Raw genomic sequence first — 14801 nt, forward strand, 5'->3', positions numbered from 1 at the left:
CCAGGATCGAACATTGTTTCGTTCTGCTGTGCATGGAGTCGCTATGAGTCGGTTCCGACTCGATGGCACCTGACAACAACAACAACAACAATATACATATCTTGGGAATGTAGTGGCTTTATAGGATAAGCACTGGACTGTGAACACTAGATTAGTGGCTCGAGCCCACCAGCTGCACCATGGGAGAAAGATGAGCCTTTTTGGTCCCACAAAAGATTTAAAACCTTGGAAACTCTATACAAGGTCACTATGAATTGACATCAATTCCACGGCACTTAACAACAAAATATATATCCTGGTGTGGCGCTGTAGGATAAGCATTGGACTACTAACCACAAGATCAAAAATACTTGTTGATAACCAGTATTAGAGAAATTTTGATGAGTCAGGAACTTTCATTCAATGCTCGTGGTAATACATTTTGGCTCATTAATTCCCATTATTAAAATATATCCCAAGGAGACTATTCAAGTTATAACAAGTCCCAAGCTTAAGGATATTAGCCTGAGTGTTAGAAATATCAGAGTGAGAAAACTGGAAAAAAGTCCACAAATAGGAATTGTTTATATACATAATTTAGTATATGAAAAATATACTTGATAAAATGATACTTGGTAAGCCATTAAAATATGTAACTGAGTATTAGAATCATATTCTTTTCTCATAAAATATTATTAAGTGAAAGCTTTTTATGGCTAGCATGATAAAACGTACATATGAAAAGAAATAAGACTTAAAAGAAAATACTCTCCTGAATGTAAAACCATGCTCTCTCTGGAAGGTGGGATTAAAGGTAATATTTACTTTTTCACTTTTTTGGCCTTTCAGAGTCTTTTCTTTTTTGACAATAAAAGGAATTTAATACTTTAATAAAAGTATTTAAAACAAAACCACAATTCTATCATTTATAGAAAATGATAGTTGAAAATGATTGGCTAAGATAGAAAGGTTAAGATAATATTTAGTTGTCCTAACTTTATATTCAGGATCCATGGTACAGTAGTGGGATATGAGTTGGGCTGCTAACCACAAGGTCAGTAGTATAAAGTTTCCAGCTGTTCCAGTTTTTATGTAAGTAATGGACTTGCATGAACGAAAATACCTAATAGTTTAAAAAGAGTGCTGGCCTAGTTGTTTATTAATTTTAAATTAATGAAGAACAAATATCTGGAAAATATTACTTTATTTGCATAAGGAATTGAAAATATATAGGAGAGTCCTGATAATGTTTAACATGTTCTAATAAATCTCAATGAAACTGCAGTAATTTTAGTTTGTTGAGTATCCTAGTGATATTTTATATCTAAATCATACTTCATTTGGAAAGGACAGAATGAAAATATTGTTTCACTATATTATATTCTTGGCCTAACTTCAAAATTACTTTCTTGTCTAAATTTCATGTTATATGAGTTTTCTAGTTATTTGTAAATGAACTTCAAAATCCAAGAATATATTAGGATTAAAGGGTCAGAACATGGTCTGGGAGAGGCATATGTCTTGTGTTTAGGGTTTAACAGTTTGTCATTTTTCTTTTCTCTTCTTTCCTTTTTTGGCTTCTTTCTCCTCCACTCTGTAGCTAGATAAAGGAGCTAAGCCTTGCGTACCAAATAAACTGGGATGTTTCCCTATCCACCAGGCTGCATTTTCAGGTGCTAAAAAATGCATGGAAATAATATTAAGTTTTGGTGAGTAGAGGCTTTAATATATTATATACTTGTTTTTAAAACTTTTTGTTGTCAATTTAATGATGGATTAATAGATAAGATCATCAGCTTTGCATTCAACAAATTATATGCTTTGTTTCATCTCAATGGTTACAATCCCCTCCATGCAACAACAGTTATCCTACTTTTCATCTTATATTTCATAAATAAAGCAAAAATACTTGATATACTCATACATAGCTAAAAAATATATATTCGTTTAAATGTCCTAAGGGCATATTTTGCAAGCCTCCTGCCCATAGGCACACAGCCATACTTAGTCCATGGGTCTACAGCCTGTAGCTACTCTATCTCTCTATGCCTTCATCTCTGCCACTGACTCTGCTGTCACCATTTTTCTAGGTAGGATCTCACGCTCCACTCATGCTCGTCCCCCTGAATGGTCCTGGGATCCTCTGTTTCTGAAATGAAAGATTAGCTACTCCCTCCTTTTAGTTACACATCTTTTACAATTACAGTCGTGACAATCACAATTAATCCTGCTAACAGTTACTCACAAATGAATCATAAAATCCTATCAGCATCTTCCCCTATCTCCTTTTACCAGATCCATCTGGAGAAGAGGACAACTATTCAGTGGGGATTCTACCTTACCCACTTCCTTCTGAAATTAAACACATTCATGAAAACTTGTAAGTTAGCCACTTCATGCCTTTATAGACCCCCCCTATTTGATGCCTAATGTCTAAATTGCCTGTCTCGATCAGCCCATTACACGGAGGAAGCTAGATTGTTCCTGGATATGAAGAATCCTCCAAAACTGGTTGGGATTTTAAACAACTGCATCCATAAGCAAAGGTCCAATTCACCAAATTGTAGCAATTTATAATTGTTCAGTTTCAAGCATCTTTATCTTCATCTGGTCGAGTTTTAGTCAGCTAGCCAACCAAGCTAGGTCAAATGGCTACTAGCTGCGAATTTGGAACTACATACCTGCCTCTCTGCACTTCAGATCAGCTGGCCGCTCCACTCTCAGCTCTATCCCTCAGTGGCTAGGTCAGTGCCTATGGGTCGGGGATTTCACACATCTCCCTAAATTTCAGATCAACCCTCTTCTCTTCTCTCTCTCTTCTTGAGGTCAACAGGTGTCAATGGAACATGGCCAAACTTAGTCCATGTCTTCATTGCTGAAATTCCCCCACTTCTACTCACAAGTAGGCTGAGGTGGTCAGCAGCAAGCATACTAGACTGCTTGCAGGTTTCTTTTGAGTTTTAGTCTTAGAAGGGAGTTTTCCTTTATGGGCTGACTTTTCTTGCGTAGATTCCTCCAAAGAAAACAGTTTCCTTGATATTCTAACAGCCCAACGGTCCACTTTTTCCCTGCCAGTCTTTCTTTCATTAATATTCCTCTGTTCTCCCAGCAGTTCTAGGTTGGTCTGCATGTCTTTTCACGTGGGAATATCCCAACTCAGTAGGTGCTGGGTGTGGCTCAGGATTCCACCTAAGGCCCCATACTCTACAAAGTCTTAACAAGAAAACTATTTCCCTGGGCAAATTCTAATTCCCCTTTTATTTAATCCAATCAGTTATAGGCTGACGATGCTTTCTGTAATCAAAATTCCCAATATTCATTTCTATCACATTTAAATGTTTGTTTTATAATGGTTGGCAGGTGAAACCAATATCCCCAAGACAGTCAAACACATAAACATTTTTTGCCCCTCCTTTACCCATTCAGACTATGTCTTGATCGTGTATTACAGAACATCGTTGTTCCAAGGTTGTGTATAAATAACAATTTACCTCTATCCCATTTAGGCATACTTCCCCCTCCCTAAGTCTTTTCCTTTCTTCACTGTTCACCTGCTGCCCTCCCTCTTCTTGTGTGCTGCCCTCCCCCTCCTTGTATATTACCCTTTAACCTGTGAATTAATCTCCCCTCCCTGCAACCCCTGGTAACCATCAAAGAATGTTTCATTTACTATGGAAATCTTTTAAGCCTTTACAGTAATGGTCTCCTGCAATTTTTGTCCTTTTGTGATTGCCTAATTTCACTTAGCATAATGTCCTCAAGGTTCAATCATGTTATGATGTGCTTTGCAGATTCATGTTTATTCTTCAAGGTGATATAGTATTTCATTGTGTGTAGGTATCAAAGTTTTTTATCCATTCTTCCATCCATGGGCACCTAGGCTGTCTCCATCTTTTGGCTATTGTGAATAGCGCTGCAATCAACATTCATGTGCATGTATCTATTCGTGTCCTGTCTCGTATTTCTTGTGGATATATGCCAAATAGAGGGATTGCTGGGTCATAGGTATTTCTATTTCTAACTTTCTAAGCACCATGTCATTTTCCATATTGGTTGAGCCATTTTGCAGTACAACCAGCAATATAGGAAGGTCCTAGTCTCTCCACACACTCACCAGTATTCATTGTTTTCTGTGTTTTTGAACTTCGTTCTTAATGATGATGTGAAATGATATCTCATTGCTGTTTAGATTTGCATCTCTCTAATGGCTAATGATCCTGAGCATTTCTTCATATTTTATTGAATGTCTGAATGTCTTCCTTGGTGAAGTTCATGTCCTGTGGCCATTTTTTAAATTGGATTCTTTTTTTCTTGTAGAGATGTTGTAGTTTTCTATAAATTTTAGAGAATAATCCCATGTCTAATATGTCATTGCAAAAAAATTTTTGCCAGTCTGTGGGCTCCATTTTTATTCTTTTGGTAAAATCTTATGATACACCTAAGTTTCTAATTTCCTGTATGTCTTAGTCATCTATTTTGTCTTCTATTGTTTGTGTGTGTGTTTTCACAATGTGTGATATTATGCCATATATTAGAGCCCCTAAGTTTGTCCTTATTTTTTCATTGATGATCTTTACAGTTCTAGATTCCACATTTAGGTCTTTAATCCCCATTGAGTTTGTTTTTGTATATGGTGTGAGATATGGATCTTGTTTCATTCTTTTGCAAATCAGTTTGCAGTTTTGCCAGTAACATTTGTTGAAGAGACTATCTCTTCCAATTTAATGTGTTTTAGCCCTTTATAAAAATCAGTTGACTGTCTGTGGATGAATTTACTTCTGGGTTCTCAATTCTGTTCCACTGATCTATGTATCTTTCATTGTACCAGTACCAGGCTATATTAACCACTGTGGCTATGTAGTAAATTTTGATATCAGGGAGTGAGAGGCCTCCCACTCTGTTCTTCTTCTTAAATAGTGCTTTGCTTCTCCAAGGTCTCTTTCCTTTCCATATAAAGTTTATTAACATATTTCCCAACTCTTTAAAGAATGTTGTTAGAAACTGGATTTGGATTGTGTTATGTCTGTAGATTGCTTAGGGTAGTATTGCTATTCTCACAGCATTAAGTCTTCCTATCCATGAGCATGGTATATTCTTCCATTTTTGTAAATCTCTTTTGGTTTCTTGTAGTAGTACTTTATAGTTTTTGCTGCAGATCTTTTGTTTCTTGGGTAAGATTTATTCCTAAGTATTTAGGTGGCTATTATACGTGGTATTGTTTTCCTAATTTCCTTTTCAAAGCTGTCTTTATTAGTGTAGTGGAATTCAGTGGGAATTAGCATGTTGATCTTGTACCCTACCATGTTGCTGAATCTTCCAATTATTTCCAATAATTTTCTTATTGAGTCTTTGGGATTTTCTATGTATAGGATCATATCATCTACAAATAGAAAGAGTTTTACTTCTTCTTTGCCAATTTGGATGCTTTAAATTTCCCTATCTTGCCTTATGGTTCTTGTTGAGACTTTCACACAATGTTAAATAGTGGTGATAAAGGGCATCCTTATCTGTTTCCTGTTCACAAAAGGAATGCTTTAGTTCCTCTCCATTGAGAGTGATGTTGGTTGTCAGTTTTGTATATATGCTCTTAATTATGTTGAGGAATTCTCATTCAGTTTCTACTTTGTTGAGTGTTTATATCAAGAATGGGTATTGGATTATGTCAAATGCCTTTCTGCAGCAATTGATATGATCATGTGGTTCTTACAATTTTTATTTATATGGTGTATTATGTTGATTATTTTTTCTAATATTGAACAATCATTGCATCCCTGGTATGAATTCCACTTGGTTGTATGTATTATTTTTTTGATATATTGTTGAATTTTATTGGCTAGGATTTTGTTGAGAAATTTTACGTTAATAAGGGATGGGGATGGTGGTGGTGGTTATGTGCTGTGGTCGGTTCTGACTCATAGGGACCATGAATAGGGTTTCTGAGGCTGTAAATCTTTATGGGAGCAGAAAGCCTCATCTTTATCCTGTGAAACTGCTGGTAGTTTTGAACTGCTGACCTTGAGGTTAGCAGCCCAACTTGTAACCACTACACTACCAGAGCTCCTTTCATGAGGGATATTGGTCTGTAATTTACCTTTTTAGTGATGTCCTTGCCTGGTTTTAGTATGAAGTTTATCCTCACTTTATAAAATGTGTTAGGATGTCTTCCATCTTTTTCTATATTCTGGAATAGGTTGAGTAAAATTGGTGTCACTCTTCTCTGAATAATGTCACCAGTAAAGCCATCTGTCCCTGGTCTTTTTTTCATTAAGAGTTTTTTGATGACCTGATTGATTTCTTCTTTTGTTATAGGTTTGTTCAAGTTTTCTTCTTCACTCTGTGTTAGTTTAGGTAGGTCATGTTTTTATAAAAATGTATCTATCCATTTCCTCCAGATTTGCAAATTTGTTGGAGTACAACTCTTCATAGCATTCTGTTATTTTCCTTTTTATTTATGTTGGTTTTGTTGTTGTAACATTATCTATATGGATTTCTATGCGTGCTATTTTTGTCTTCTCCCTGTTTTCTTTTGTTAGATTTGCCAATGGTTTGTCACTTTTATTAATCCTTTCAAAGAACCAGCTTCTTGTCTTGATGATTTTTGCTATTATTTTTCTGTTTTCTATTTCATTTATTTTGGCTCAAATCTTTATGATTTCTTTTCTTCTGGTGACTGTAAGATTACTTTGTTGGTCTTTTTCTAATTGTTGGAGATGTATTAATGTGTTGATTTTGGTTCTTTCTTCTTTTTGGATGTGTGCATTTATTGCTATAAATTGTCCTTTCAGCACTGCTCTTGCTGTGTCCCAAAGGTGTTGGTATATGTATTTTCATTCTCATTTATTTCTAGGGATGTTTTATTTCATTTTTTAATTTGTTATTTTACCTAGTAGCTTTAAGCAGCGTGTTATTCAGTTTTCATGTATTTGATTTTATTTCCTTGGTCTTCCTATTGTTGGTTACTCATTTTATAGCATTGTAATCTGAGTAGGTGGCTTTGTAGTATTTTGATGTTTTTAAATTTGTTGAGATTTGCTTTGTTGCCTAACACATGGTCTGTTCTGGAGAATGTTTCATGTCCACTAGAAAAGAATGTGCATTGTGCTGTTTGGTTGAATGCTCTGTACAAGTTTGGTCACATGAGTCAAGTAGATTGATTGTGTTGATTAGTTTCTCTGTATCTTTCTTGAGTTTCTTTCCAGTTGCTCTGTCCTTTTTCAAAAGTGGAGTATTCAGGTCTCCCACCATTATTGTACAGTTGCCTATATCTTTCTTCAATTCCATTTAGGTTTGTTTTATATTTTTTGAGGCTTTTTTGTTGGAATTATAGATATTTATTATGATTATGACTTCTTGTTCAATTGACCTTTTAATTATGATATAATGTCCTTCTTTGTCTCATATTGCTGGTTTTGCCTTAAAGTTTATTTTTTCAGAGATTAATATTGCCACTCCTGCTTGTTTTTTTTATTGCAAATAGCTTTATTTTCCCCCATCCTTTAATTTTTAATCTGTTTTTGTCTTTGCATGTCAGGTGTGTCTCTTGTAGATAACATATTGAAAGATAGTGTTTTCTTATCCATTCTGCTACTCTCTGTCTCTTGACTGGTGCATTTAATCCACTGACATTCAGTATAATTATCAATGTTGTGTTGTGAAGTACCATTGAGTCGGTGCCAACCCATAGCTTATTAATGTTGTTGTTGTTAAATGCCATCGAGTCGGTTCCGACCCATAGCGACTCTGAACAGGGTTTCCGAGGCTGTAAATCTTTACAGGAGCAGAAAGTCTCATCTTTCTCCCGCGGAGCAGCTAGTAGTTTCGAACTGCTGACCTTGCGGTTCACAGCCCAATTCGTAACAACTACGCTAATAGGTATGGATTAATTGCAGTCATTTTGCTGTTTGTTTGTGTGTGTATGCTGCTGGTTTCTTTGTTCTGGATGGTTTCCTATGCTGAGTTCATTTTTTGTGTGCTTTTTCTTGTCAATTTCTTCATAGTTTGAACGTTTCCAAAATCTTCCTGGATTTTACTTTTCTTGATTTTATGTAACAATATATTAAGTTTTTTGAGGTTACCCTGTGCTTTATTAAATTCGTCCCCATTTTAAAGCAGTCTACTTTGTCCTGAAATTTACCTGATCTCCTCACCACCTGGAGTTTTGTAACTATACTTTCCCCTCTCTTCGCTTTGTAACTGTTCTGATCTATACTTTCCATCTTGTAGTTTTTTTCTACTTTGAAAGCTGACATATCTGTACTGAATTCAGGTGGTGTTGCCATGTATGTCAATCTCTGGTTGTTGTCTGCTCTTGTTGATCATCAGTAAAAATCATTCCCGTTAGTATATTTTGGAGCATTGGCTTAGCTTTTTACAAAGTGCTTTGATTTTTGTTTATCTTGAAATCTTCTAATTTTGTCATCATATTTGATGGATAGCTTTACTTTGTATATGATTCTTGGTTGGCAGATTTTTCTTTCAGAATTTTGTATGTGCCTCCTTATTTGCCTTCTTGCCTGTATGATTTCTGCTGCAAAATCAGAGCCTAATCTTACTGGTTTTCCTATGTAGGTAAGTGTAGCTGCTTTCAGGATTCTTTCCTGATCTTTGATTTTTGAGAGCTTGATTTTGGAGTCTATCCTGCCTGGGGTTCGTTCAGTTTCTTTTTTTTTTTTTTTAAATGACATTTATTCAACATCATGATCAGACTATTACATTTAGCAATCAACAGCATGGGTGCAGAATAAAACAAAACAAAACTACATTAAAACCCTTTGTTGGAATGCTTTACACTTTCCACAGGACAGAAACTAAAATAACCTGTTAAATAATTAGTCACAAATACAGTCCTGGAGTTTGTGTGTGTGTGTGTGTGTGTGTGTGTTTTAACCCGTACACATGAGTATTGTCTAAAACATGTCTTCTTTGTAGCAGCTAGGCCCTGCCACCACTGTACTTGACTGAGTTCACAAATCTGTTGTAACCTGTAGCTTCCCTGTCACATCTCGGGCTCTCCTTCCTGCTAAGCTTTGTTTCCTGGCATCATTAAAACCTTCTGCCACTTCTACGGCTACTGCTGCTGTTTAAACCACCATAGCCACCTTGGTTTCGTGGTTTGGCAAAATATTGACCTCCACCGCCGTAAGGGCCAGAGTTTCTGCCACCAAAATTTCCTCCCTTCATGGGTCCAAAATCTGAAGAGTGAATGTTATAATTGCCAAAATCATTATAGTTTCCACTGCCTCCAAAATTGCTTCCATCATTACCAAATCCATTATAACCATCCCCACCGCCTGGCTGCCACCAAAGTCACCTTATCCACTGAAGTCTCCTCCATGACCAAAGTTGTCATTCCCACCAAAACCACCTCCATGGCCACCACCGAAGTTTCCAGAACCACTTCGACCTCTTTGACTGGAGGAGGCACTGGCCATCTCTTGCTTTGACAGGGCTTTCCTTACTTCACAATTGTGGCCATTCACAGTATGGTACTTCTGGATAACAATCTTATCTACAGAGTCATGGTCATCAAAGGTTACAAATGCCACTGCCTCCGTCTGTCATGATTTCAATCACTTCAATCTTCCCATACTGCTCAAAATAATCTCTTAGGTGATGCTCTTCGGTGTCTTCTTTAATGCCACCCACAAAAATCTTTTTCACAGTTAAGTGAGCACCTGGTCTTTGAGAGTCTTCTCGTGAAACAGCCCTCTTTGGTTCCACCACTCTTCCATCCACCTTGGGTCACCTTGCATTCATGGCTGCATCCACCTCCTCTATAGTAGAGTAAGTGACAAACCCAAAGCCTCTGGAGCACTTGGTGTTTGGATCTCTTATCACCACATAGTCCGTGAGCATCCCCCATTGCTCAGAATGGCTCCTCAGGCTCTCATCTGTTATTTTGGAGCTCAACCCTCTGATGAAGAGTTTCTGAAGCTGTCCGGGCTCTTTAGGAGACTCTGACTTAGACATGACAACAGTGAGGGGGAAAGAAAAAAAAAAAAACAGAAAAACAACTAACGATGCTTCCACCGCGCTGTTCACAAGCAGAAAGCTCATTCAGTTTCTTGAATAATTATCTTTTTTTTTTTTAAAAAAAAATAAAAACAACAAATACATATTTATTGTGCCAATGAGTCAGTTCTGATTCATAGTGACCCTGCATAGGGTTTTGAAGGCTGTAAATATTTGTAACCACATTCTGATATACATAAGTACATATATACATATATATGCATATACACAATGTTCTGGTGTTGCACTGTTGGATAAGTATTAGACTGCTAACCAAAAGATTGACAGCTCAAACCACCAGCTGCTCCTTGGAAACCCTGTATAGGGTCACTAAGAGGCAAAAGCAACTCGATGGCAAACCACAACATACATACATATATATAAAATTATATATATATAATACATATAAAATATATAATATATATATGGAGCTCTGGTAGCGTACTGGTTACGAATCGGGCTGCGAACCGGAAGGTCAGCAGTTCGAGACTACCAGCTGCTCCGCGGGTGAAAGATGAGGCGATCTGCTCCCATAAAGATTTACATCCTCGGAAACCCTATTCAGGGTCGCTATGGGTCGAAACCGACTCGACGGCACTTAACAACAACAACATATATATATATACACACACACTCTGCTGGGTCACCTCTTTTTGGGATGAGCACAAATATAGATCTCTTCCAATCAGTTGGCCAGGTAGCTGTTTTCCATATTTCTTGAAACAGACGAGTGAGTGCCTCCAGTGCTGCATCAGTTTGTTGACAGATTTCAATTCTGTCAGTTTCTAGAGCCTTGCTTTTTGCCAGGGCCTTCAGTGCAGTTTGAATTTCTTCCTTCAGTACCCTTAGTTCTCTCTTGAAATGGTTGAACATCGACCATTTCTTTCTTTCTTTTTCTTTTTTTTTAATGTTTTATTATGATAGTTTACATGGGAGAACATTAGTTTTACATTCATCCTATTGTGTATCATTTCATTGTCATAGTTACATTCCCCTCCATACATCATCAACCAACCAAAGGGTATATACTAAAAGCCTGTGCCCCGGTCGTCAGCACACAGCCCCTCTCCCTCTCTGTGTCTAAAGTCCCCAGCTGCTCCATCTCTCCACGTCATCATCTCTGCCTCTATCTCAGGCATCACTGCTTCTCTGGGTAGGGTCCCCCTCCCCGCTCTTCTCCCTTGATGGTTCCAGGGATCTCCGCTCCTAGAGTGTAAAGTTAATCACTCCCCTCCTTGCTACAAAACGTCTACCTTTACATTTCCAACCCTCACATTCAGTCCTGATAACAATTATTCACTATTATATCACAAGAGACCTATCCGCATTTCATTTCATCAGCCCTGCCTAGACAGGTTGGATACTACTCAGTGGAGATTCTACCTTCCTTCATGCCCTCTGGATCTAGGTTCCCTCTTGAAAGCTTGTAAGCCGGTCACTTCTTGCCTTTGTAGTTCTCCCCCACCCCCATTTTGGGTAGCCAATATCCAAGTTGCCTATCCCTGTCTACTCTGTGTATGGAGGGGGTGGGAATGATCCTTGCTGTAAAGATTTGTTCCCTCTTTTGAGCTACTGCATCCATAGGTGTAGATCAAGTTCATCAAATAATAATTATCTTCTTGTCCTTCATGGTGTTGGGGAAATTTTCTCCCAGTACTTCTTTGGTGGTCTTTTCTGTGGTTTTCTTTGTCTCATCTTATTCTGGAATTCCAGTCAACCACAGATTATTCCTGTTTATGTTGTCCCACATGAATCTTAGGCTTTCTTCATATTTTTTTTATTCTTTTTTTTTTGGTTGTTGTTGTTCTTCTAGATTACTAATACTAAGAGATTTTATCTTTAAGCTCGCTAATTCTGGCTTCCATTAATTCACATCTTCTCCTTTGCCCTTTCTGTGTATTGTCCATTTTTAGTATTGATCATCTGGACCTCTGTTTGGAGGCTTTGTATTTTCTCCAACACGGTAGCTATTTTATTTGATTGTACCTGAATGCATTTTTGAATTCTTCCTTGTTTTCCTTGACCTTTCTGTGAAACCTTTGAGTGTACCTCAGTATCATTCTACTGAATTCTTTTTCGGGTAGTTGTAGTGACTTTTCTTCCTCTGGTCATTTGTTTGAGCTACTCTGTCTTGTTTCTGTGTGTGAACAGAAATTCTCTGCAGCTTTTTATGTACTGTGGTATTGTTATATTTGTATTACGTTGATGAATTTATGTTGGTGTATTCTTAGGTACTCACCAATCGTTCCCTGGTGGGTGTGATCAGGCAATGAGCTTCTCTTTTCACTGTTTGTACAGTTAAATTCAGAGTTGTTTTAGCAGATGTTGGTTGTTGTCCCTGCTGTAGTGTATGACAGCTGGTATTAGGACTTGTCCAATTGGTGGGGCTGTAGTGGGTATGACTGAATTGGCTGTATGGCTTCATTTGCTGTCATCTGTGTGTGATGCAAAATAAATAAATAAATAAATAAATAAAAATAGCCCTTACAATGAAAAGAAAGAAAGAAAGAAAAAAAAAAAAAAACCTGAAAGTAAATGGCTTTATTTCTGCCAATAGGTCATAGGCTCTACTACCTACTGGCCTCTTATCTTCACATCTGCTGGGAAAGTTCAAATTGGCCATGCTGCATGCAGGGAGCCCACATAACTTGCCTTCCTCCTTTTTGCCCTTGATTTTTTCCTTTATTCCACATGTCCATTCAGCTTCATTTCCTAATGACAGCTAGTCCAGGACTGGTCACAGTAGACTCTGCAGATTTGGATCAGAGCCTGCCCTGATTATTGTATATAGTTCCTCCCCATAGCTTACAAACCCCATGTGACTCAAACTAACTGAAGAGCAGGAGATTCCCTGGGGTTGTATGCTAGTCAGCAGAAAAAAGAAGAAAAATAAAATAAAATAAATTGCACATTTGTCTCTGCGAGTCTTGGGTAGTTTTCTGCAACATGAATGCACTTTCAGGATGGCTGGGCAGGTTCTGTCAGCTAACCATGCTCATCAGTCACCTCATCTCTTGCTGTGCCCAGTAAGCAATTGATCCACTTTTCTATTCATTCCACAGGAACACAGACTTCTAGGACCATCCTGTGCATCTATCTTGCCCAGTTTTCTGTATCCTTGTTTCAGAGGTCCCACACAGCCTTTCTGCATAGTCTGCCATCTTTTTCCAACCAAATACCTTGATGCCAGGCACTCCTTAAACTTCTGACCCCACAAAATGGCCACTCTGATGGACTCAGATGCCTTTTGAAGGCCCTTGCATAAACCAGTATTGGGAAAGGAACACTGTCCTAATTTTTCCACAAAATAACTTCGACCTGACTCCAACTTGTAAACTCACTAATCAAAACCTTTCTTCGTAATCCTACAGGTTTCCTTATGGAATGTATGGGCAGCTTAACCCCCAAAATGAGAATTCCCAAGCATTTGGAGAAAGAGCACATTATATACTTTTATAAAGTCTATTCTTGGGGGGTGACTATTAATTTGAAAAATATTTAATAGAATTTACACATGAGCTTTTATGTAGGTGTAATTATTTTCTTTTAAAAATTCCTATTGTTGATTGTAAATTTTTAATTTACCTTGAAACTCATGTTTCTTCTACAGGTGAAAAACAAGGGTATAGCCGACAGTCTCACATTAATTTTGTTAGTAATGGGAAACACAGCCCTCTCCACATGGCTGTTCAAAGTGGAGACTTGGAAATGATTAAAATGTGCCTGGACAATGGTGCACAGATAGAGCTGATGGAGGTAATTGTTCCTATTTGACATGACACTTTTGTTTATATATATGATTTTCCAAAATGATTTATATCAATTTTATAGTTACTTTATATAGAAAATACATACTAATCCAAATCCACTGCCATTGAATTAAATCAGACTCATATTGACCCTAGAGAATAACTAGAGCCACCCACTCCATGGAATCCCTAAGGTGGAAATCTTTATGGAAGCATATTGTCTGTCACTTTTTCTCCCAAAGAGTGGGTGGTAGGTTCAAAGTGCCAAATTTTGGGTTAGCAACTGAATACTTTAATCACTGTACCTCTAGGGCTCCTAAAAATCCACTGTTGATTCTGACTCATAGAAACAGCATGGGAAATAAGTATTGAGAAGCAAAACATAAAAATATCCTTAATTTCAACCTATGTAAACAATTTGATGAGCTACCCAAAACAATTGTAGCCACAAATACAAAAGGTATTTATACTAAAGAATATATATCCAGTTTAATTGCCATGGAATCAGTGAAATCAGCTAAAGCCAACACTTAAATATCAGTTTTTTTCAGCTAGGAACAATAAACCTGGAACCTTTTGTGCTTATAGTTCTATTCTGAAAAACTGTCGTATTTTAAATTAAAGACAGCTTAACTAATTTACTGGACTCTTGGTGTGGTGCTGTAGGATCAGCACTAGATTGCAAACCATAAGGTTGGCAGTTCAAACCCACCAACTGCTCCTCAGAAACCCTATACAGGGTCGCTATGAGTCAGAATTGACTCGATGGCACTTAACAACAACAACCAACTAATTTACAAGGATCTGTATGTGAAAGTATAGACCAGTCATCTTTGCCTGAAAGTATAGAGTTCTGTTTTCCCCTTTCCTAGCATCTGGTCTGATGTGCAACCCCCTATGACTTTTGGATGGGAACATGCTCACTTCCAAATTACTATGAAGTCTTGCTATTTCTGGAGGATGAGGAGATTAGGAGGAGAGCAACTGCTTCTAAATCTCTTCATCATAAAAATGAAAAGCTGCTACTGATGATCAAATAATGCCCATTGCTACCTCTAATAT

The 14801-nt window shown here is 37.4% G+C and overlaps 1 protein-coding gene across 1 annotated transcript in view; it reads left to right on the forward strand.

The window, feature by feature from the left end:
* The window catches only part of TRPA1 (transient receptor potential cation channel, subfamily A, member 1), a 116536-nt gene that overhangs the window by 46929 nt on the left and 54806 nt on the right, over positions 1 to 14801 (forward strand). Inside the window, exons 7-8 of the mRNA XM_006860071.1 lie at positions 1580 to 1688; positions 13601 to 13746. Of these exons, the coding sequence (XP_006860133.1) occupies positions 1580 to 1688; positions 13601 to 13746 (255 nt within the window). The remainder of the gene's footprint in view (positions 1 to 1579; positions 1689 to 13600; positions 13747 to 14801) is intronic.

Source organism: Chrysochloris asiatica, unplaced genomic scaffold (assembly GCF_000296735.1).
Source record: "Chrysochloris asiatica unplaced genomic scaffold, ChrAsi1.0 scaffold00036, whole genome shotgun sequence".
Lineage (NCBI taxonomy): Eukaryota > Metazoa > Chordata > Mammalia > Afrosoricida > Chrysochloridae > Chrysochloris > Chrysochloris asiatica.